This window comes from Protomyctophum bolini, assembly GCF_963924005.1.
Source record: "Protomyctophum bolini genome assembly, chromosome: 7".
NCBI lineage: Eukaryota > Metazoa > Chordata > Actinopteri > Myctophiformes > Myctophidae > Protomyctophum > Protomyctophum bolini.
The window spans coordinates 6,767,168-6,792,827 of NC_137868.1; the positions used below are offsets into that span (position 1 = coordinate 6,767,168).

The following is a 25,660-nucleotide window of genomic DNA, read 5'->3' on the forward strand; positions in this document are numbered from 1 at the left end:
TCAAAGATTTGAATTTTCACAATTTTTCAAGAATAGCATATCTACAAGCTCTCGAGTGCCACACTATGAGCTTGTAGATCTGCTATTTTTCAACAGCTAAAGTATTCTAAAATGCTTAAAACACCCAAAGGGGTTCCCGTGCAGAATGGGCTAAGCTTAATCTCCGCCTTCACGCCAACATTGTTCTCGCGAAGCCAGTGTTGTTCTTATTAGTGTTGTTCTAAAGCACAACTAACTATCTCTGCCTCGTGATCAGGCAGAGATTGGGACTCCGCTGTGCACAGCTTGCCTTGTCTTTCTGATATCCAGACCGCATTTTGTTGTTAGCCATGTGGTTATTGGATATATACTGATACTGAATATCATAACAGCACATCACAAATGTGTGCATTGGTAAATTACATGCGGCTACATGCTGTGCTTACTTATAGATGGATACCGGTATGATTCTTTATTTTTGTGTCATGCACCAAAGGCGCCCAGCCCACATGGACCACCATATCATTGCTTCAATATTGCATTGTGTACAAGAAACAGATTTGTTTTGTTGTTGTTTTTTTAACACAAACTAAACATTCTGCCTTTTTTCCCACGCTTTGCATAAAGTCTGCTAAAGCAAAAATACCTTTCCTAAAACAAAATTCCAGTTTTTCATAGTCCTCTAACCAGAAAAAGTTAGCACAGATGGTTGTCATTTTACAAAAAAATCTTAATTCTTCATATAAAGGGCAGTAAAACAAAAAATGAATTTAATTTTCAATTTCTTTCAAATCACACACTAGACACACTCTGTCCTCCTCAGGAGTACCAATGAAAGCTAATGGTAAGGTCCCAGAATGCAGCTGTGCACAAAAAGATCTCTGACCTTTGGATATATTTTGTGTAACATAAGGATCAGGGCCATAATTATTTTTAATAAGACGATATGTTCTTAGTTTAGGTTTGTACCATAAATCAACAGCCCAACTCTCCTTATACTGTACCTAAGGAACATATAGTTCTGTATTTCATGAATATTACAGCATAGACTTTACTTCATTAGCCCAGGGGTAACCATTAGAAATGTCCCAGTTAAAAATATTTTTGGTCAGTCTGTCATCGCACATATTAACAAGTCTATTCCAAAGTCTCAACATCTCAGCTTTGTATATACCTTAGTGCAGGGGTGTCCACACTTCGTTGGTGGGTTGGCCATCATTGGCTAAGAGACGAGGACAGCACTGAACTATAAAGCCTTACTTACTTACTTACTTACTACTTAACAGCGTCATTACATCTTAAAATTGGCCATCATCAACCGTTCTCGAGACTACTTTGTCCTAGAAATCCCCAAAGTTAATTCCGGACTGGGTAGAAGAGCTTTTCATAATCATGACTGTATGCACCTCACATGTGGAACTGTTTTTCTGTTTTAAAACTATGAAGAACTTGATTTCGCTTGAACGATTTAAAGGACTTAATTGTGAGGATTACTTTGAGATCTAGCTGTACTTGTTCGTTGTGTTAATGTCCATTATCGTGTAATGTGTTTGTGTTTAAATTGATTACGTTTACTGTAATCAGGGCATCATTGGAAAAGAGAGCCTTGCTCTCCATTGACTTCCCTGAATATATATAAAGGTGAAAGAAAAACTAAAAACAAAACTATCTGTCAAAGGGGGCCATATTTCAAGATATGAAAATACATACAGTACTATTATGGGCATGGGGCTTGTCTTGACAAATGCATCACATCGCAGTTTAACCCATTCTGAACGGGAACCCATTTTGGTGTTAGCATTATGTTATGCTTTAGCTATTGAAAAATAGCAGATCTACAAGCTCATAGCGCGCCACCGAGTGGCGCGCTACGAGCTTGTAGGTCTGCTATTTTTGAAAAAATCGACTGACATTTGTAGATTCTGATCTCAGGTCAGAATGGGTTAATCAGACCAGTGTGTGTGTCCAGTGGAAACCTCGTATGAATCTGATCTCAGGTCAGAATGGGTTAATACAATTTCACGTAACCATACAGTGCAACAGTAATAGTCTTTTGTTGGCAGTGTATCCACGTGTAAGCCGTGCTGTGAACAGAAGAAAAACAGTACCGTATTTCTTCAGCGGGCATGCACTTCTACATCGCTAATATATTTTCAGTCCCTTTTGTTCATAATGTGTAGCCAAATGGAACAGCACGAGCAGTTAAATTCACTAGTGCAGGAGCAACTTCCTTCAGCTGAATATAAAAAAAAAATTAAGGAGGTATTATTTTGATTTTAGGACTGGTGCTCATGCAGACCAGGAAATAGTCATTGGTGGGGATGAGGTAGTGATTGTGGAGGAATACAGGTACTTGGGTATACCAGTAAGACGCGCAAACGCAGGAAGCGAACGCAGCTAGTACATATTTGGGTTTTGGACGTATAGCTGCTTTGGGGACTCCTTATATGGTTATGGCTGAGTCATGGTGACACAAATCACTCAGCTCCATATATGGGCACAAAAGCGGGACAGACAGACACACATACACACAGACAGACATGATCTGCTAGGTCTCATAGTAAGTGCTCACTGCGTTCGCAATCACTGCGTTCGCAACAACGATTGATTCCAAGCTGACATGGATATTCCAACACTCATTCCATCCATAATAAAGGTCAGCAGAGGCTGAGACAGTATAAGGTGGAAATAAATGTCATGGCACTTTCCCTGCAGGCTATAGAGGGCCTCAAGATGGTTTGTTCCTATAAGTATAGGACTTATGAACAAGCAGGCCCCGTCTCAGTTCTATAAGAATAGGACTTATGAACAAGCAGGCCCCGTCTCAGTTCCGTGCATAAAGTGTGATGTGATGCCTCTTGGAGTTGGAACTGTGACTGTTGGCATTGTTTCTTTATTGTCAATGTACTTTGTGATCTGATTGTTTGTTTATGTTTTCTCTATCCTGAATGATGACTGCTCATGTGCACAAAACAAATTTCCGAAAAGGACAGATAAAAGTTTCTATCCCCTATCCCCCTGTGAGAAGTATAGCCTATCTGCCCGCTCATTTCATTTCATTTCAAAACGTCAACGTCAATGTAGGATTTCCCACATGGCTATACTGGCGGGCCATGAGGGATGCATTTTAGGAAGGAAGCCGTGGGTCCATATTATATAAAACCCATTGGCCAAACTTTTGACAGACTTTTGACAACACGCACACGCAAAAAACGCACAAAAAAATTCAAACATGAAGATTGCAGGTTTCTGCCCCGATCAGCAAGGATATATATTTTGTTAGGGCATAGAATTCACCTCTGCATGAGGACATGAGGATGCATTAAGCACAGATTGTACTTGTAATGCATATATATAGTAGTATACTGTACTGCATGTTGCTTTCTTTCCTCTCTCTCTCTCTCTCTCTCTCTCTCTCTCTCTCTCTCTCTCTCTCTCGTCCTGTACAAAGTGTGATACAACATACGCTAAGAGTTACTACCCACTGCAAGGACAATCAATTATCTGTGTGTCTGGCTGTGTGAGTGCGTGTGTGTGCGTGTCTGTGCTCTAGTTTATTTGATCAGACCAGGTAGAAAATAACCATGCTCTCTCCAGAGAAATCCATGGGAGGTAATCTAGGTAGTGTGTGTGTGTAATCAGTGGATGAGTGGGTGGCATGTTCACACGCACGCACGCACGCACACACACAGTTACACACACACAAATGCTGTGGAGAACTCTGCCCCATCAACAAAACGCATTCTATTTCTCCTCCCCTCTCTCTCTCTCTCTCTCTCTCTCTCTCTCTCTCTCTCCAGGGAAGTGACACAGTATTCTGTTAAACTGCAGAACATTCATTACAACACACTCCTCCGCAATCCCCCCCCACCCCCCCCCCCACCCCCCCCCCCCCCCTCTCTCTCTCTCTCTCTCTCTCATTATGTACCTCATGCACACCTGATTACTGTCGATGCCAGATTGATGGAACATATTGAATAAAGGGTCCACTGTCACCTGAAGAATGTCGACTCTTAACAATACTGTTTGTGTGCGTGCGTGTGTGCCTGAGTGCGTGCGTGCCTGCCTGCCTGCCTGCCTGCGTGCGTGCGTGCGTAAGTAAGGGTTTTAGCACTGCAGGTCCTGTTCTGTCAGACAGAAGGGGTGAGTCGGTTTGTTTGTGGATTTCACTGTGGATCGTATTAATTGTTTATTGTTTTACCGTAATGCAACTTATATATGGCTGTTCTTAGTACCACATGAATGACTATAAAACTACATTCATTTATTTTCATATTTTCAGAGCATTTGAAGATGAGACCTGCGTTTTTGCTCGGAGAAGTCGCGATGCGACAATAATGCGAGCGTGTGTGTGTGTGTGTGTGTGTGTGTGTGTGTGTGTGTGTGTGTGTGTGTGTGTGTGTGTGTGTGTGTGTGTGTGTGTGTGTGTGTGTGTGAAAAAGGTTGTGTGTGGTTTTGCTCCGCTGTGAGCCCTGTGTACAGGACGGTGCAAAACAACACATTTGACATCAAAGGTTGTAGCATTTCGTGAGGGTAAAACACACAGAAGACAACGGGGTATTTCACTATGTTTTCTCCTCAATGGAGATTTAGGTTCAAATGCGACTAAATATTCAATATTAATAATGTAGTAGATAACAGTAACACAATTTTAAATGTGCACCCTTTGGCCAGAGAAATAATGGAGTCTGTGTATTTGACTAGGCCGGGTTTGACTGGATTGCTGAATTCCTACAATGCCCAGAATGCTTTAGTGCACTTCCCCTCCTTGTGGAGAGGGAGGAGGCTGCATGGAGGTACATATTACACACATAAAAAACCCCCAGGAAAGTGTTTCTTGCGTCCCAAACATTATTAAAATATCAGTAAGCTCTGGTTGCAAAAGGGGCAAATTGGCCCTTTAAGCTGTTGCTGTTCAACTGTTGCTCCTCTGGCTGTCACACGCGTGGCTTGTTAAGCACATATTTGCCTCACCGCCACCCCCGGCACCACCACCTGTAGGCGCTGTTTCCCCCTGAGGCTTGTGTTTTCCCCCGGGGAGCTGTGTGATATATAGGCTCTCTCTGCCGCGCTCTTTAAATGGCTGTCTGCTGTTTGTGCTGACTGAGGCAGAGGCTGAACGCCGCCATCAAATGTAACACTCACACCCCGCAGTCACATTATATAGCCTAAATACAATGTTTTTTCTCCCAATCTACATGAATTAACACAACCCATATCACTGCACCTGCTGCCTGGCACACACAGTAATGTAATGACGGTCTGGTAGTGGCTGTCATTACGTCTTTTCGATAGACGAAGTCAATAATATGCAATAAACCCGTGGTCCCCTAATGGTGTGCCGAGCCGATGTGTTTTGGGATTTATTTCTTGACAGACAATCACACATTATTTGCAACGTATACTGTCTCTGTCGGGCGGGAAACCTCATTATGTCCAAAAGTGTATTACTTTCTGGATTAAAAGATAATAATAATAATATGAAATGTTATGCACAATGTGCCATTTCAGATCCGAGATGTGTCCGAAATGTTCCTTTTCATGGGTTTTACTTTTGTGTACTTTTACCTTTTATTTTGTAGTATCTATAGTGTCTCTGGGTGTCCTGTGTTGCCCATCGAAACCAAGAGACACTGCCTCGTCTACCTTGTGTTTAGTCTAGTGTTCTCCACCTGTGTCTTGTTAAGTCTCCCAGCCAATCAGCTGTGTCCTGTTAGTCTCCCAGCCAATCAGCTGTGTCCTGTTAGTCTCCCAGCCAATCAGCTGTGTCCTGTTAGTCTCCCAGCCAATCAGCTGTGTCCTGTTAGTCTCCCAGCCAATCAGCTGTGTCTCGTTAGTCTCCCAGCCAATCAGCTGTGTCTCGTTAGTCTCCCAGCCAATCACCTGTGTCTCGTTAGTCTCCCAGCCAATCAGCTGTGTCTCGTTAGTCTCCCAGCCAATCACCTGTGTCTCGTTAGTCTCCCAGCCAATCACCTGTGTCTCGTTAGTCTCCCAGACAATCAGCTGTGTCCTGTTAGAATCCCTGTGTGGATGTGTCTGTTGTATTCACCTGTGTCTAGTTATAGTCCTTGTCTATTCATATGCCCTTGTGGTTTCAGTTCTCCGTTGGTTCGTTGTTGATTTGTCACTGCTAGTATTTGTTAGAAACTTGTTGTTTCTTGACTCGTTTGCCTTGTATTTTAGATCCCCCAGTTTTCCTATAGTTTAGTGTTTGTTCCCTTTGTACTCCTTGTTCTCTGTGTTCTGACTGCCTATACCAGTATTTTGACCCTTGCCTGTAGCTGGACTTTTATGACTACCTACGTCTGCTTTGGTTTGGTGAAGTAAATACATTAAGTTAATTTGAACTGAGCTTTCTTTCTTTCTCACCTTTATTTATACTCGGAAATACAGTTAAATGGTAAATGGTGCATTTATACAGCGCCTTTATCCAAGGCGCTTTACATAGATTGTGCATTACATTCACCCATTCATACACCAGGCAGCGGAAACCATGCAAGGCACCAACTAGCACATCGGGAGCAATTAGGGGTTCAGTGTCTTGCTCAAGGACACTTCGACAGTAACTCTGGGGGAGCCCGGGTTCGAACTGGCAACCTTGCGGTTCCCATCCAGGCACTCTACCCCTGAGCCACTGCCGCCCCTTGAGGGCAAGCCCTCATTTTCAACGTAGCCGAGGTTACAATACACAAAAATACAGTCACAAAACAATACATCAAACACATTATAAATCAGGGTAAATTACAAAGGAACTTTATACAGAACAACCATCAGTAAAATAAACCAATTGAAGCAGGAGCAATCACGTGAAAAATATTCTGGAGCATTCCTTTGAACTGACCGAAGGATATGGCAGTTCAGTTTTAAAGAGATTTTTGGAGTTCATTCCATGAAGTTGGGCCATTGACAGAAAAAGCATGTCTTGCCCAACTCTGTCTGGGTCTGACGAACCGTTAGCCTTAACCCATTCTGAACGGGAACCCGTTTTGGTGTCAGCATCATGCTATGCTTTAGCTATTGAAAAATAGCAGACCTACAAGCTCATAGCGCGCCACCGAGTGGCGCGCTACGAGCTTGTAGGTCTGCTATTTTTTGAAAAATCGAAGAGCGACTGACATTTTTTAGAATCTGATCTCAGGTCAGAATGGGTTGATCAGACCAGTGTGTGTCCAGTGGAAACCTCGTATGAATCTGATCTCAGGTCAGAATGGGTTAAAGAAATCACTAGAGCGGGTCTGATAGTTGCTATTGTTCAGTTCCATCATGGAACAAATATAGTCCGGGAGCATCCCAGCAATGGCTTTATATAAAAGGCCACATATGGCCTCTCATCTTGCACTTTGGTCCTACACTGTCTTGAACCATGACGATTTCAGATCCGAGATGTAGTGGAATAGCAGTAAAAGTATTGGAAATTGGAAATACACAAGTGTGTGTGCGTGCGTGCATGCGTGTGTGAGTGATTTTACATGACATGCTGGCATCCAGAACCAAATGAACACAACAGTGTCTGGTTATGCTGCTTAAGACGACAGCTGTCTGGTGTCAGTAGATTCTATACATTTACAACTAGTTCACGAAACACTGACACTAAATGGGCTGACATGGAGCTCTCTCTCTCTCTCTCTCTCTCTCTCTCTCCCTTCACTTACACATAAGCACACACACACACGCACACACGCATGTGCACACACGCATGCACGCACGCACGCCTTCCTTAACCACTTGGAAGCTTGAGCTTGTAAATCCAAGAAGAGATTTACAATTTTCACAATTATTTTACAATTAGTCCAGAGTTTTGTACATAAAGCTGTAGGAAATGCTTGACATTAATAAAGCGGTTGCAAAGGTATTAATTGATCGCCTGAGTCTCGTGGTGGGAGTTCTTCTGGACTTGTTTTGATGAATATCAAGTAGTTCCGGTCATTTGGTGGGGGTGTCATTTGTATTGAACTATTTCTACCATATTGTAGCGCAACCTTCGTTCAACTTTGACCCCTCTGTCACATGGAACTATTTTTTGTGTCTGGTATCCCTACGCCAGCAGCAGCACAACCATAGTTCCATGTGCTACTACTACTACTAATTGTACTACTACTATACTAGTACCACCACTACCACTAGCACTACCAACATTACCACTACTACAACAACTACTACTACTGTATTTAGGCTACTCTATTGTTCTTGTGAGTGTATTTTAACAGTGTGTGAAAACTGTTTATTAATTGCTTTGTGTGTTGAGCTCATTAACGACATCAGTGGGAACATATGGTCTCACCGTGCTAACATGCTGCTATCATTAGCTACCACACACACGCACGCACGCACACACACACACACACACACACACACACACACACACACACACACACACACACACGCACAAAGCTTTTGTAACAGCTTGTAAGCATCTCAGTTCTCTTATTAGGAGATCATTACAGGAGCTACAACACTGTGTGTGTGTGTGTGTGTGTGTTGCTCTGTCTTTTGATCTTTACTTTTCTTTTTGTTCAAATACAACACAAGGCATACACTCATTATGTGTCTGTCTGTCTGTCTGTCTGTCTGTCTGTCTGTCTGTGGGTGACATCTTGTAGTGTGCTTTTATATAGCCTGTAGTAAATTCTAGGCACATACTGTATGATATGCAACGGTTGGCCGTGAAGGCAGATCTACTTCAGCAAATCCAACACTATTACCATTTTTAACAGCATCATAACGGCAGCATCATAACAACAAAAAAATCTAATAAACACCATTCTAATGCAGCGTCACTGCATTACTGCCAACATGGTGAAAGAACAACATTTGTGCACTGTGTGTGTGTGTGTGTGTGTGTGTGTGTGTGTGTGTGTGTGTGTGTGTGTGTGTGTGTGTGTGTGTGTGTGTGTGTGTGTGTGTGTGTGTGTGTGTGTGTGTGTGTGTGTGTGTGTGTGTGTGCGTGTGTGTGTGTGTGTTACTTGGCTAAAGAGCTGGTTTCTTCTAGAAAGTTCCTCTGAAGCACAAGGATGGGATGGTAACCGTCGGTAACGGCTGACCGAGGTACGAGGCTGACATCAGTGGGAACATTTCCACGGCAACGCGTCCGATTAGCCAATCATGTAAGCGAGACGGCGTTTGAGGAAATGAAAGAGCCAATCGACAGGCATGGGACAACAACGATTTGATACAAGTGTGTGTGTGTGTGTGTGTGTGTGTGTGTGTGTGTGTGTGTGTGTGTGTGTGTGTGTGCGCGCTGCGTGTGCGTGTGTGTGTGTCATAGGATATTGTGAGGAAGGTTGAAAGATTAAGAGAAGAGAAGAGATCAGTGCACAGAATAAATATCCTACAGTACATTAAAACTAATTTGCAGACTTAGAACCAAAAGTGCTATTAAGTGAACTTGAAAGAAGGCCACTTAATGTGATTTCCGAGTCCTTCACACAAAGATATTGCCTTTATAAACCAACACCTTTTGAAATGGATCCAAAGGCTCCATTTTCAGTCACACCTCATGCCCTCTATCATATCCCTCTCCCAAAGGCCCACTTAAATTAATTGGCAACTTTCTTTCACTAAACTAAAGAGGAAATGCAACCTTTTATATAATAATAAAAAAACAAATCAGACTCATTAGGAAAGTGGCACACTGTATTAACCATTCAGGCCCTGGCCTGTATATACTGTACCACAGCATGGCGAAATGTGCAGATATTCAAGCTCTCTTTAGCTCAAGAGTCAAGAAGATCCAAAAGAGAAATTAGATTTTGTTTGTCCGGGACCCAAACTAGTGAAAATAGCAGATATACAAGCTCACAACGTGGCACAACACGAAGCACCTTTAATTAACAAGGGCTTGCAGGCCCCTTATCAAAATGTAGGAAACAAGCATTAACCCTGTGTTATTTTACACTTTAGCTTTTAAATACAGATCATTCTGCAGGGGGTCCTTGACATGGAAAAGGTTGAGCACCACTGACATAGAAACGTAGGGTTTTCAGAAAACTGTCAGGATTTAGAAGACATTTGTAGAATCGTCCTCAGGTCTAAATGGGTTAACCCATTTTAGGCGAGAACACATTTTGGTTTTAGCATTACGTTGTGCTTTAGCTATTGAAAAATAGCAGATCTACAAGCTCATAGCGCGCCACCGAGTGGCGCTCTACGAGCTTGTAGGTCTGCTATTTTTTTTAAATCGAAGAGCGACTGACGTAGAAGACATTTTTAGAATCTGATCTCAGGTCAGAATGAAAACTGTCAGGATGTAGAAGACATTTTTAGAATCTGATCTCAGGTCTAAATGGGTTAAAAGGACCCATTGGCCTACAGAATGTCTCTGAGACCCACATCTGGGTCCCGACCCAGAGTTTTGGTAACCAGTTAAACAACATGAGGGACTTTTCACGGTGCTTTTCACATTGGCGGTGCGATGTGGTGACTCACGTCTTCTCATCCTTATATACTGTACCTCCTGTTGTCCTCCGACAATATGATATATGTGGACACAGAAAATCAATTCATATACGCTTCAGCACACGCTCGCTCGCACGCACACACACACACGTACGCACGCACTGGACAAGGACTGTGTTCTTATTGTGTTGATAATGAAGAGAATGCGTCCCTGACAGGATTATTATCACAGTACAGCGTGTGTGTGTGCGCATGTGTGCACACGTGCGTGCACATGTGTGCAAGTGTAATCTCAGGGTTGGGAACACAAAACCATGATGATAAATGACTCATGAACACACACGCACACACACACACACACACACACACACACGTGTGTCAGGGCTAGGAACAGTCTACTGGTGTGTATTAGCAATTTAGCAGTCAGAACCTGAGATTAGATTTAAAGGGAGAAATTAAATAAAAAATATGTTTGTCACACTTTTAGAGCATATCCCATGGTCATCGTATATGGGCATACCTAACAATCTATGCTAAAAACAATGGGAACATTTCCATATTTCTGTATTTTTATATCAAAAGTCTATAAAAAAATCTAATTTGTATATTACTTCCTTTGAACGCAAACGTGATGCGTTATGACGTATCGATGTCCCGCATGAATAAAAATGAATCTCGATTTCATTCAGCTGGTTGATTCCCATCGCTGCACGTTCCTCCAACACAGCTGGTTTTGATCACAGAACTACCTCCAGGCAGTGTATTATTCGTTTTAAACTTAATCATCATGCTAAAATAATATATATCTGAAAATATTATTGGTAAGAGAATAGCCACAAGCTTTGCTGCTTGTCTCTCTGTGACATCATATGTAAACAAACAAACAACGCACATGCGTCACACACGCGTCACACACACGTCACACACACGTCACACACACGTCGCACACGCGTCACACACGCGTCACACACACGTCGCACACGCGTCGCACACGCGTCACACACGCGTCGCACACACGTCACACACACGTCACACACACGACACGTCACACACACGTCGCACACGCGTCACACACGCGTCGCACACGCGTCACACACGCGTCACACACGTCACACACACGTCGCACACACGCATGTATAGCGGAGCTATACGTCCCAAATCCTGAAGGGATGCGACGTTCAAAAACATTTCCGTTACAGAGTGAAACGTCAAAATCAAATCACCCCCAAAAAGCCATCGCACCCCGTCTTTAATATCAATTACAGTACAAGAAGACATACTGAAAATGTTACTAATTAGCACAGGGACTTAGCAGAACCTGTTTGATCCGTTTGAGTTGTCCAACCCAGAAGCTCTAGAACAGAGGAATCCATTGGTTGGTCATTAAAACTAGGGCCTCATACACATGTAAAGACCACATGTTCTGTGTTTGATGGCGGCCTCAATGCTTTTCCAATGGGAGTCACATGGTTTGACCAAACAGTTGTGTTTGATTGCTGCCCCCCTCGCCCCATCAAACAAAGGTTTGGTCAAACCATGTGACTCCCATTGGAAAAGCATTGCAGACAGAACACATAACATGCGCTCTAGCCTCTGTATGTGTGTATGAGGGCCTAGGGACGCACCGACACAGACATTCTTGGCATCGATACTGATATGTTCTCGTTAGAATAAGTGTTAAATAGCTTTATATTGTAATTGTAACAGTGCTCATTGCTATGGAGTGTTTGTTCAGCGACAGGAGTCTCTCTGTCTCTCCAGCTCTCACTCATGTTTGATACAGTCTGTTCTGTTTCTGCATGGCGACTTTAGTAAAGAGTAAGGAAGTAGCAGTGCTACTGTGTAGACAACAACAACAAGAATAATAATAATAGCCGGGTCTGTTCGGCTCCGGTTCTGACATCTCTGTACTTTTCGAGAATATATTTCGGAAAAGTGCTTGGTCCCTTAATAACCAGTGACAGGATGTTTAACAGAGTTTTGTATTCTGTGCGGGCAGCGACCTGTGGCAGATTCTATACAAATGCCTTCAAAATATAGTTTCAATATATCAGTGGTACTCAAAACCACTCATCCCTCATCTCAACAATATGTTGTTCCAGCTAGGAACGTCTAGAAAAAAAGATTAAAGTAAACACTAAATGCCGAAGGGAGCTGTGTTTTGCACTCTTTATATTTTCACTGTTTTTATTGACTGAATATCTCATTTACAGACTTTTGTTTTTGTACAGTAGTGCAATTACTTAAAAAGAAAGCAAATGGACGAGACACTCAAAAAGGTACATTCATGACATTCAAAAGCGCCAGGATTTTCTTTAGCGAGCAGCATTTAAAGTCACATTCACGCACCTTTTCAGATGACTTAATAGGTTTCAAGTGTTGCAGGAACATACCTGATCGCTACGGAACAAGGCCGGCACGCTGCTTTCATCTTTCTTATCTTTAATTGTCTTTCTCTGATGTTGTATTTCACTGAGAGCATTCAAAGTATTCACCAAACAGGAGGCTGTGATGATATAACGCGCGTGTTCTTCACCTTGAAGCCGTTTTTGAGAGGACTGAGCCATTTATTTGAGAGAATGTTGTCTTTTATGTTGGAGGAATTATAGTATGAGTCAGTAGCAGTATTTTATTATGGAAAGAGAACCAGCAGTAGTAGGCCTACTAGAGGTCCTGGTGGGTAGATAAAACCATCAGTACAACAGGTCCTGGTAGGATATAAAACCAGCAGTACCATCAGTACTAGAGGTCCTGGTAGGTAGATAAAAGGCCTCGGGTGCATATCAGTGGAGATGGTCCATGGTGTCGACCTGCTAAGTAGCGTATTACTGTCTGTAGGTGTCGTGTTATGTCTAAAGCAGTGGTTCCCAAACTGTTTCATGTCAAGGACCCCCACATTGACACTAATTATCCCACGGACCCCCATTGGAAAAGGCATGCCAGGGACCCCCATAAGAGAATCATTGTACGGCTCTAGCAGTGATTCTCAACCTGTTTAATTTCAAGGACCCCCATAGTTTGACCTGCATTAAAGGCTACGGACCCCCAATTTGATGGCATTTCTTCTATCTCTGGTTCTCTCACTAGTTACAGAACCCACAGCACATCCCTGTATAAAACTACAGAACCCACAGCACATCCCTGTATAAAACTACAGAACCCACAGCACATCCCTGTATAAAACTACAGAACCCACAGCACATCCCTGTATAGAACTACAGAACCCACAGCACATCCCTGTATAGAACTACAGAACCCACAGCACATCCCTGTATAGAACTACAGAACCCACAGCACATCCCTGTATAAAACTACAGAACCCACAGCACATCCCTGTATAAAACTACAGAACCCACAGCACATCCCTGTATAAAACTACAGAACCCACAGCACATCCCTGTATAAAACTACAGAACCCACAGCACATCCCTGTATAGAACTACAGAACCCACAGCACATCCCTGTATAGAACTACAGAACCCACAGCACATCCCTGTATAAAACTACAGAACCCACAGCACATCCCTGTATAAAACTACAGAACCCACAGCACATCCCTGTATAGAACTACAGAACCCACAGCACATCCCTGTATAGAACTACAGAACCCACAGCACATCCCTGTATAAAACTACAGAACCCACAGCACATCCCTGTATAAAACTACAGAACCCACAGCACATCCCTGTATAGAACTACAGAACCCACAGCACATCCCTGTATAGAACTACAGAACCCACAGCACATCCCTGTATAAAACTACAGAACCCACAGCACATCCCTGTATAGAACTACAGAACCCACAGCACATCCCTGTATAGAACTACAGAACCCACAGCACATCCCTGTATAAAACTACAGGTCAGAACGAGTACGATCTTGAGCGGCTTTGTCTGTTTCCTCTAATAGAACACTCTGAGAGCAGACTGTGTGCGTGCGTACATGCATGCGTTTGTGTGTGTGTGCGTGTGTGTGTGTGTGTGTGTGTGTGTGTGTGTATGTGCGTGCGAGAGAGAGAGAGAGAGAGAGAGCGAGAGAGGATGGATTAGCAATGAAGCCGGTCCACTGAGATACACTGTTATTTAATTAACCACACACACACACAGGCTGAGAATAGTGCTCTATACCACTGTCCACTGGTATAAAACACCATTGGCCCTGACCGTGTGGGGGGGAGGGGGCACACTGAGGATAGAGAGACAGAGAGAGGGAGAGAGATTTGTGTATGTGCCTGCGTGCGTACGTGCGTGCGTGCCTGCGTGTGTGCGTGGGTGTGTGCCTGCGTGTGTGTGTGCCTGCCTGCATGCGTGTGTGCGTGCGTGCGTGCATAGACGCAGGACAGTGCATTACTTAGGTCCAGACAGTGGGGTCAAAGGTCAAATGAATCCAGACTGCTGCATCCTCTCTCCTTTATCGAAACAGCCTGCAAAACTACACATTACTGAAAAACTACACACTACTACACAACACAACACACTACTACAAAGCACAGTACAGCACAGCACAGCACAACTACAGTCGACCTTTTTCCATGAGGACACACATTACAGAGTTTCTATATATTTCTATTTTGGAACATTTAAGAACATTTTCACATTAACAACATGACCTCCAATAAATAGATAGATAGATAGATAGATAGATAGATAGATAGATAGATAGATAGATAGATAGATAGATAGATAATAAATAATACCATAAAAACACAACTGCACAACACAACCCACTATCATACAATAACAGGTCTAGCCACCAGAATACGGTACAATACTTCTCAACAACACAACAACAACACAGCACAATAGAGCGTCGCAGTCCCTCCCCCTCTCAGAACGGACGAACGGCCCAGGAAGTAACTTACCATTCATTTCAGTCATAGCCAATTCAGTCCGTATTTATTTAAAGACCTTTTAAGGCTCGTACAAAGCCAACTCGAGTCGTGAGAAATCATGACAATAAACTAAATTTTTTGCACCGAATAAATAATCAGAAAGAAGAAAAAAGGGGCAGGGTACAACACTGTGTACATACTTTTTGTCCAAAATGCTGAAACTACACTCCCATGAAGCATTGCGACTGACGTTCACTTCCTGGAAGGCTGGAATGAGAAATTGCCCGCGTTGTGCACTGGAGTCGTCAGTCGTGTAGTGTTTGTTCTTTGATTATAGTTTCTAGTCTACATTAAAAAGTTTATCTGTTCTTTTGTACCATAACATAAGTATGGTGCAGTGCTTTGTTCCCGACTGCAACCACCGGCCTGGGGTCAATATTTGCCGTTTCCACACTTTCCCGAAGAACAAGTCGGCGTTCACATTATGGACGAGACGTATACGATGATATCACAGCTTCAATGTTTGATACTTGATAACAAAAATAACAATCACAGCTTCAATGTAATGGATAGCATATGTTCTTACCTAATCATTACATTTTATATAAATCCAAAGGTACCTCATGATTTAAATAATGTATAATGTATTTTGTGTTACTCGACTACAATTAATTGAAAACCTTAGTTACCAGGCAGTTAGTTACTTTATAGATTTTGGTTATTATTACAAAATATACACTTATAGCCAATCTACAAGCTTACAACATGTCTCATTGTTTTGTGATAAATTGTATACATATAATAACTTGTGAAACATGACATTCTGCACAATGAGTACTACAAGTAACTTCTGATTACCTTGACTGTACTTAACAGAGTATTTCTACATTGCAATATTGATACTTTTACTTTTTTTACTAAAACAAATTGAGTACATGCACCACTGGCCATTAAAATATTAATGTGTGTGTGTGTGTGTGTGTGTGTGTGTGTGTGTGTGTGTGTGTGTGACTGTGTGTGTGTGAGATCTCCTGCTGTACACTACTGTATTTTAACATCAGTCATCATAAATAATGTTGTTACTTCTGGCTGGTACTTGTGTTCTCCCCTGCTGTTTATTAATTCGTTAATTAATTTGTAATTCCCACTATAACATGAATTGTTTGAGTCAGTTTGATTTATGTAGACGTAGAGAGATAAACGTTAGTTACTAATTCTGAACTCACCATAACTTTGTATGTCTTGTTCTTCATACTGGCTCTTACAGAGCCAATAAGCTGGCCTTGTGAAAAAGAACATGCCAGGACATGGCCAGACTCATAGTGGTTTTCACCGCGGCGGACAATCTTTTCTTCATTTTTAAAATACCGTAACATATTCGATAAAGAAATCATTGTACCTGCACGTATACCTGTAAACGGTATTAGAATACTAGTGTTCTAATATGGCGGGTCAACAGGGGGCAGTAACGATTTCCACGGAAACCGCAACCTCCACCAATCACAGACGTCGACATCACCGGATGTTTGGACTTTAGCATTCTGGGTAATGAAGTACTTCTCCGTGAGGTCGCGCATAAAGATCGTTTTTACTAAAACTAGAGTGATAGCATGCATGCTTGGGGTTTCTACAGGAGCATATAGAACCATTTTACAACCACGACCACAATGGTAAGTGTACATGGAATTGTTACGATATTATGGCTGATACGAGAATTCCCTATGGTCCAGGTGAATGGGATTTTTACTTCTGGGTCTGGCTCTGACGTCACTGCGGCGCTCTATAGTGCTTGATCCTCTTTGTTGTTCCTGTGCTGTGCTCTACATTTTTCCTTTGCTTATTGTGGTTTCTTTGCTATTGCGTGTTTCTGGCTTTTGTGTTTCTTGCTTTTGTGTTCGATCTGTTGTGAAGTGCACAGAGACCCCGTGGCGCCATACTCCACCATAAATAATAATATTAATAATAAAAACGTGATAACTGAACTGTGTATCCATACACTAGTATACACTACTACTACTACTAATAATAATAATAATATTAATAATAATTATTATTATTATTATAATTGACATTGTATACCTTTCATACAAAACATATGAATTATAAAATGTGCCTATAGGTTAAAATGTTAAAATGAAAACGTTAGTAATTTCTTTGTATATTTCAGTTATTTGGCACATGTGCCCTGTGCATTTCTTTTGACCAGGCAAACAGAAATGTATTCTTTATTAATTTGTTCCAATGTTCAATGAAAAAAAAAAACGATCACAAACCCAATTAAATCCTTAATTGCAATTATTTGTGTGTGACAAACTGACTTTATTAATCGCCAACTTAAAACCCAATTAATTTCGACGTCAGGCCTAGATGGGTTAAAATGTGTAATGGTGACAGCTCTGACCGTACAGGTTATTTATTTTTTCCAACCCTCCATTTCCTGAAAGGAAAGAGGGTTTTAGACATAGCAGGTTTCTGGTGTCAGCGAAGCCTGCCGTGCAGGACCCATTCAAAGGAACATTAAACAGCAGGGGGTCTGTGATGTGGGCCGGGCCCAGAACCCTTTTAACCACCGCTCTCTATTCTCCTCTCCTCTCCTTCTTTTTTTTACACCGCAGCCGTCGTAATATTCATTGGTTCCTGATGATATAACGACAGTGGAGAGTGGGGTCCAGACCCCAGGGGGTGTCCCTGAGGTAAAAGTACTCAAATGTACTCAAATGTTGTACTGTAAAAGTACATCAATACTGCAATGTAGGAATATATACTGTCACAGGTGAAAGTCTGGAAGTCTAAATTTACGTGCGTGCGTGTGTGGGTGTGGGTGTATGTGGCCATAATAAGCCTATATCTATAATAGGTAGGCTTGGTTCCTTGGCTCTCCAGATTGGCGCACCTGGCTCTGATCATCTGGTCTCACTCACCTGCCTGCCATCTCCTCATCAACCACCACTCTATAAAAGCCCCGGTCGCCTTCAGACTGTTTCCCAGCCCCGCCATGCGGTGACGCTTATTGCTAGTGTTTTCGGTTGCATTTCTGCTCTACATTTCCTGTTTTTGCTCCCCAGTATATTTGGCTTTTTTTTTTTTTACTTGCTTCTGTTTTCCTCTGCTTCAGTTAGTTGCCTGTCTGTCTGCCCACCTGTTTGCCTTCACCTCAGCCTGCCTATACCGCCTCAACTCCAGCCTACCACTGACAATAGCTACTATCTATAGATGAACATAGCTAATATCTACATCCCCCTTTTTTTTAATAAAACCTCTTGGACTAATACCACTTTAAGTGGTAAAGTCTCTCCCCCTTTCTTGTCTGACAACTGTTCCCTATCAATAAAGGCATAAAAAGCCCCAAAACAAATCTTTAAAAACAAAAGTACAATACTTGTATTGGAGTAGAAGTAAAAGTATACAGATAATTTGAAATACTACATATCTCAAAATTGTACTTAAGTACAGTACTTGAGTAAATGTACTTAATTACTTTACACCATTGCATCTATCACAGCGGAGTGGGATCCAATCGGGGACCAATCAGGGGTCACTTCACTCAAACAAACCAACATGCAGCAGGCCTATAGAAGGGTATATTATGTAGGGTATCAGGACCTTTTTAATACCTCTAAAATAAGATATTAATGGATCAAAATCAGACCATTACTGCGTCAGAATGAATGAACAAACGATATACCATACAAGAACTGGCTAAACATTGGCCAAATTGTCAAATATAATAATAAAGAGGCAAACAAATAAAATGCTAAAAAATAAATGCTCACAAGGTGTTGAGCATGTATACATCGGCTAATTTGTCAACTCTTACATTTTCAAGTGCTAGTCGGAATATGACCCACACACACACGCACGCACACACACACACACACACACACACACACACACACACATACACACACACACGTGCACACACACACACACACACACATACACACACACACCCTGCTTTTTCTGCACAGCACATCCGCTGTGTGCACACAACACACCCGTTCTGCTAAACCTGTTCTTACTCAAAGTCCCCCAAAAAAACCCAAATGACGCTTTCGCTTTGTCGTCTCTTCGGCACGACCTGCAAAAGCCATGCAGCACAATTTGTTTCAGGACAGCTCGGGTGTGGCAGAAAGGGACAAGTACACATTTACAAAACCACATATTCTGGGGAGGGCTGTTACTGTAGATCCCTTATAGCATAAATTGGTGCCTTGTTTGGTTTTTATTGGTGTTATGGTGTATATATATATATATATATATGTTTTACTTGTTTCTGAGGATTGTAATATAGTTTTGTTTGCAATTCCTATGTTTGGAATCTGATGTTTTATTTCATCACTCTCTGTCAAGAGACCAACTTTGAAAATAAGAATTTATTCTTACTTTGAATGACTTTGCCTGAATGAAGGTTCAATAAAACACAGAAAGAAAGAAAGAGAAAAGAAAGAGAAAAGAAAGAAGAATTGATAGACAGTTAGAAGGACATTGAAATCCACTCCGTGGAAGAAGACACAATAAGTATAGCACCAGTCTGGGAGTGACACATTTGCCTGGATCAATAACTAATTATAACAAACTATTGGCAGATATCAATAACTGTCTGTGTGTGTGGTTTCAATCATCTGGGTTCTGTTGCACGAGTGCAAACGATCAAACATGGTTTTCCACTGAGGCAACGGATCATTTATTTCAAACGGCCCAAGAACTACCGTAGAGAGATCTGTGTTCCACGGTGTAAAAACAAAACAATGCTTTAACCCACGAACGGTCGGGAACGCCTTTTGGTGTTTTAAAGCATTATGTTATACTTTAGCTATTGGAGAATAGCAGATCTACAAGCTCATAGCACGGCACCGAGTGCACCGATCTGCAAAAAAAAAGAAATCGTGAAAATGTGGCGCGAATCTTTAAAAATATATTCTTTCAGAGAGAACGTTTTTACTCAAATCGTTGCTTCTGGAACAACATATTTTCAAATGGGGGTTTGCGGCCAATTACATATCATTCCTGGGGTCCTTGACATGAAATTGTTTGAGCACCACTGATAAAGAAACATGTCATGGTTTAGAAGACATGTTGTAGAATCGAACGTATAGGTCTAAATGGGTTAATAACCAACACTGATGTACTGCTCTGTACTTGGACCGCTTTTTTTTTGTCTACTTCAAATTTCTTTGCCAAAACTAGCTGATCTACAAACTGATCTGCTATTTCTGTGTGTGTTTTTGCGCAGCGGTTTGAGCTTGCGGATGCATTTTGTTGTGTGATGCTGTAGTATGATCAGGTATAGGGTACAGGGTCCCTGGCCAACAGCAACATTATGTATCGTTGTAAATGATTGATTGTCAGTTATGCAGATGGCTCTCTCCACACACCGGGATAAATACATATGCCAATCACTGGACTGTTGTTTGCGTGTCACTTAAGATGGCGTCTGCGACTCTGCGTATCATTCATTTAGTCTTGAGGAAGAGCATATGCTCCAAATGTCACTATGGAGTAAACGACAAACCGACAGTGAGAGCTAGCTGCAGTATCAGTGTCGCTTGTTGTTTCCCTGCCGCCGTGCAAGACGTCGCCTCTCGAGGGCCAGACTGACGTACATATGAGGTTGCCATGCTGCTGTTGGCGTGCAGACAGCAGTTTAATGACCACCTCATTGACACATAAGGCATAACGTTTTTGTGAACGGAAATGCTCGGATACTCAGGATTTCAGAAGGCGTAGTTCCAGACTCTATATAGCATTCAGAAGGTGTAGTTCCAGACTCTATATAGCATTCAGGAGGTGTAGTTCCAGACTATATAGCATTCAGGAGGTGTAGTTCCAGACTCTATATAGCATTCAGAAGGTGTAGTTCCAGACTCTATATAGCATTCAGGAGGTGTAGTTCCAGACTCTATATAGCATTCAGAAGGTGTAGTTCCAGACTCTATATAGCATTCAGAAGGTGTAGTTCCAGACTCTATATAGCATTCAGGAGGTGTAGTTCCAGACTCTATATAGCATTCAGGAGGTGTAGTTCCAGACTCTATATAGCATTCAGGAGGTGTAGTTCCAGACTCTATATAGCATTCAGGAGGTGTAGTTCCAGACTATATAGCATTCAGGAGGTGTAGTTCCAGACTCTATATAGCATTCAGGAGGTGTAGTTCCAGACTCTATATAGCATTCAGGAGGTGTAGTTCCAGACTATATAGCATTCAGGAGGTGTAGTTCCAGACTATATAGCATTCAGGAGGTGTAGTTCCAGACTCTATATAGCATTCAGAAGGTGTAGTTCCAGACTCTATATAGCATTCAGGAGGTGTAGTTCCAGACTCTATATATATAGCATTCAGGAGGTGTAGTTCCAGACTCTATATAGCATTCAGGAGGTGTAGTTCCAGACTCTGTATAGCATTCAGGAGGTGTAGTTCCAGACTCTATATAGCATTCAGGAGGTGTATAGTTCCAGAATCTAGTCTATATATAGCATTCCAAGCTTGTGGGATAGTTGTCTGTAGCAACGGTAGCAGAATATCTACTATTCTTTTATTTGAATCCTGAAATGTAACTGGTTTGGACATACATATACAGTATGAGTTTTCCACCCGACAGAGACGATATGTGAAAATATTACAGTATATAAGCTTGTAGCCTGCAGCTATTTTTGCCACAACACTGTGTCGTATGTGCTAAACATAAAATAGGGCACTGATTTAGGTATATATATAATTATTTTGTATTCATATTTTTTATATATATAAGAAATTCAGTGTAGCAAGGTTTCCACATTAAGAAAATAAAGCCACATATTTCTCTAAATGACTTTGAGCCAACATGCCCGACAGCTTTCACATCAGCAGCACTTCATTTACACACAATAGCATGTCCCCCTGTGTGTAGCTAGCTGTCCATTCATCTGGCCACTTACATTTGTGTTGACGTGTGTTTCACCGTTGCTATTCAGTATTCAAACAGTGGGTTATTAGGACCCATACTGTGTGTGTGTGTGTCGCGGACAAATGGTTAACCCATTTAGACTTGAGGCCGATTCTAAAAACCTATGTTTCTATGTCAGTGGTTCTCAAACGTTTTCATGTCAAGGACCCCAAAAATGATATGGAAATAATTGGCCGCCGACCATCATCTGAAAATATGTTGTTCCAGGGACCCCCCCCCCCCCCCAGAAGCAAAGATTTGACTTAAAAATGTTCGCTCTGAAAGAAAATATATTCAAAGATTTGTGCCATATTTTCACGATAAAAAAAGAAAATAGCAGATCTACATACAAGCTCGCGATCTACAAGTTTTGCTATGAGCTTGTATAGATCTGCTATTTTTCCAACAGCTAAAGTACAACATAATGCTTAAAACACCAAAATAGTCGGGAGTGAATATCTCTTTATTTATTTATTTTGTTTCCTATAAACAAATGCACAATTTTTCATACGTGTTTTTGTTTTGTTTAGTTTTTCCAAAATAATTCCATTAAAAAAAAACCCTTTCAAGAAATCGTGAGAATAGACGATTAGACTACAAGCTCCCAGCACATTTTCGCTATAGTTTGGGGAAGACATCAAATTCCTCTTTTGGGTCTCGAGCTAAAAGGTTTGGGAAACACTGTCCTATATCTCTGGTTCTCAACCTATGCGGACCATGAGGGTATATACAGTAGCAAGTAGCCGAATATGTAATATTTTCTCATTTTGAGAAAACGGCCTTTAAAGATTTGTATTGTAAAATTCAAAAACTTTTTATTTTAAGCCACCATTTTGAGACACAATATCTCATGCAATACTTGGCAACAACATATCATGCCATATATTTAGTTGGACAGGTCTGGACTTCGAAGCGGACTGTGGTTTGCTCCAAATATGGTAATTTCCTATCTACCAGCAAAAGATGATGAAAATAGAGAGGGTGAATTTTCACCCAGCAAAACGAGCTGTCTAAATTGGCTAAAATATACAAAAAAATAAATAAACATCTAAATGTGTATTTTCTATGTTTAGTTTGCATTAGTTTGAAAGAAGACATAATTTAGGAAGCAAAATAGCACAAAATCTCAAAATTGAAAAATGATGTTTTCACCTGCCATGTCTCGCCTTAATATGTCCCGTCCAAATAAACAAATACTGTCAAAGTAAAAGGGGGGCCTATTACAAACAAATCGATTTGAATGATAATACAAGATTTATTTTTTTATTTAGCGAATGCAAAGTCCTTAAGCCAAGCGGTTGCCTCCTGGTCTGCTGTATGGAGGGTGATTAATCCTCCTTCCAGTCTTTGGAGAATACAACATAACAAATATTGTTAAAAAATATTTTTTTACAAATATTGTTCTCAAGGAAACCTCATTGGCTTATGTCCAAACTGTTATAGGCTATATTTTTCAGGATTTTAACAAAAAATTAAAAAATATACTTAGCAAAAGTAGCAGATTGTCTCGAACAAAAAAAATAAACTTAGCAAAAGTAGCAGATTGTTTGGGCCATCGGCACCACTGTACAGATTGGCTACTTTGCACTGTAGATCGGCTACTTTGTGGGACCCCATGCAGACCCCAAATAATTTCCTTGTAGTGTGAGTTCACAGTGTAACTCCAAGCCATCATTTGTATGACCATAATTATGAAAAGAAATGTTATTTCTACTTGCGAGGACCATGAAGGAAAATGGTCCAAATCCTATACTATACTTGTGGGGACAGTTGGTATAGTATTAAGTACGCACGCACGCATGCATATAGATGCATATATGCTTTTTGTTTTTGCTAAATAGTTTTGCTATTTAGATGTGTGTGTTTTTTATGTTGTTGTAATTTCATTGTCACAGTGTCGCATTGCCACGGCTGTACAGTAGCGCGCCACCGAGTGGCGCGCTACGAGCTTGTAGGTCTGCTATTTTTGAAAAATCGAAGAACCACTGACATAGAAACATAGCTTTTTCAGAAAACTGTCAGGATGTAGAAGACATTTTTTGAATCTGATCTCAGGTCAAAATGGGTTAATAAATGTTCTATAGGAGGTTTAATGTTTTTATCTTTTTAAAACGATCAACTTCAGTAGTGAAAAAGAGAGAGAGAGAGAGAGATGGAGAGAGAGGGAGGGGGGAGAGAGGGGAGGGGAGGGAGAGAGAGAGGGAGGGGGAGAGAGGGAGGGGGGGAGGAGACAGAAAGAGAAATGAGTGGAAAAAGAGTATAGAAAATAACAGAGGGCCGGAGAAAGAAGGAGCCATTAGAGTTACACGGACAATAAAAAGTTCAAAGGACATTGTTGAACATGGAAAGGGTTCGAGATCGAGAGAGAGAGAGAGAGAGAGAGAGAGAGAGAGAGAGAGAGAGAGAGAGAGAGAGAGAGAGAGAGAGAGAGAGATTGAATAGTGACAGTGCTGGAACACAATGGGGTCAGAATGAAGAAGTACTGCTAATTGAACCAGATAAAAGACAAGACAGAAAAAACACATGATGGAGGGACCGAGGGAGGAGAGGAGGTGGGGAGGGGAGAGGAGGGGAGGAGAGGGGAGGGGAGGGGAGGGGAGGAGGAGAGGAGAGGGGAGGGGAGGGGAGGGGAGGGGAGGGGAGGGGAGGAGAGTAGAGGAGAGGAGAGTGCACGATGAAGACTATGAGTACTTGTAAGAAAGACTCCACACCAGTACAATTCTCAGTGATAATGTCAGTGTGCGAATCAAAGCACATTTCTATTGTCTCTCCAACTCAGTCTCTGAACCCAGTCCACGTGTGCACACACACACACGCACACTCTGCGAGAGTAGACAATCTGTGCCTCTATATATAACCAATCAAATCGTGTGGATTCTTTCTTTTTTTCGCTAAGAATAATATATAACACTGCTGTAATAAACCACAATAAACCGCCTCGCTCTGACAGGAACGTCATTATGAATTATACAATTAACAGTAGAGAGTTAATCTAATTCATGTTAAACCAATAACTCACGCACGCACGGTCGCACGCACTGACACACACACACACACACACACTACACACGTACACACACACACACACACACACAATTGGCACGTAAAAAAGTGGTGTGTTTTTCTGCAGTGCAATCGCACAAACCACCCACACGCACACACCAGACACACACGCATGCGCACGCAAGAGCACGTGCGGTGCGGTGATGTGCACAGTATACGCAGTCCACGCACACACACACCCATGAAAATATGAGGTTATATACCCAACACACGTACACACACACACACACACACACACACACACACACACACACACACGCGAAGGGTGCACTTACTGTATATTCGAAGAGTTCCAGTGCACGGCGTGTCTGTTGGCCAACACCTGGCTGAGGCTGGACCAGGCCAGCGTTACCAGCATCCACAGAGACAGGGCGGCCATGCTCTCTCTCTCTCTCTCTCTCTCTCTCTCTCTCTCGCTCGTCCCCTCAGGCCTCAACACATTCCAGCCAGAGCCTTCCTGAGGAAGAG

The 25,660-nt window shown here is 41.9% G+C and overlaps 1 protein-coding gene across 1 annotated transcript in view; it reads right to left on the reverse strand.

Annotated features, from left to right (window-relative positions):
• Positions 1-25,660, reverse strand: part of efna3b (ephrin-A3b) — a 98,106-nt gene that overhangs the window by 66,749 nt on the left and 5,697 nt on the right. Inside the window, exon 2 of the mRNA XM_080767142.1 lies at positions 25,468-25,649. Coding sequence (XP_080623268.1) covers positions 25,468-25,571 — 104 coding nt within the window. The 5' untranslated portion in view covers positions 25,572-25,649. The remainder of the gene's footprint in view (positions 1-25,467; positions 25,650-25,660) is intronic.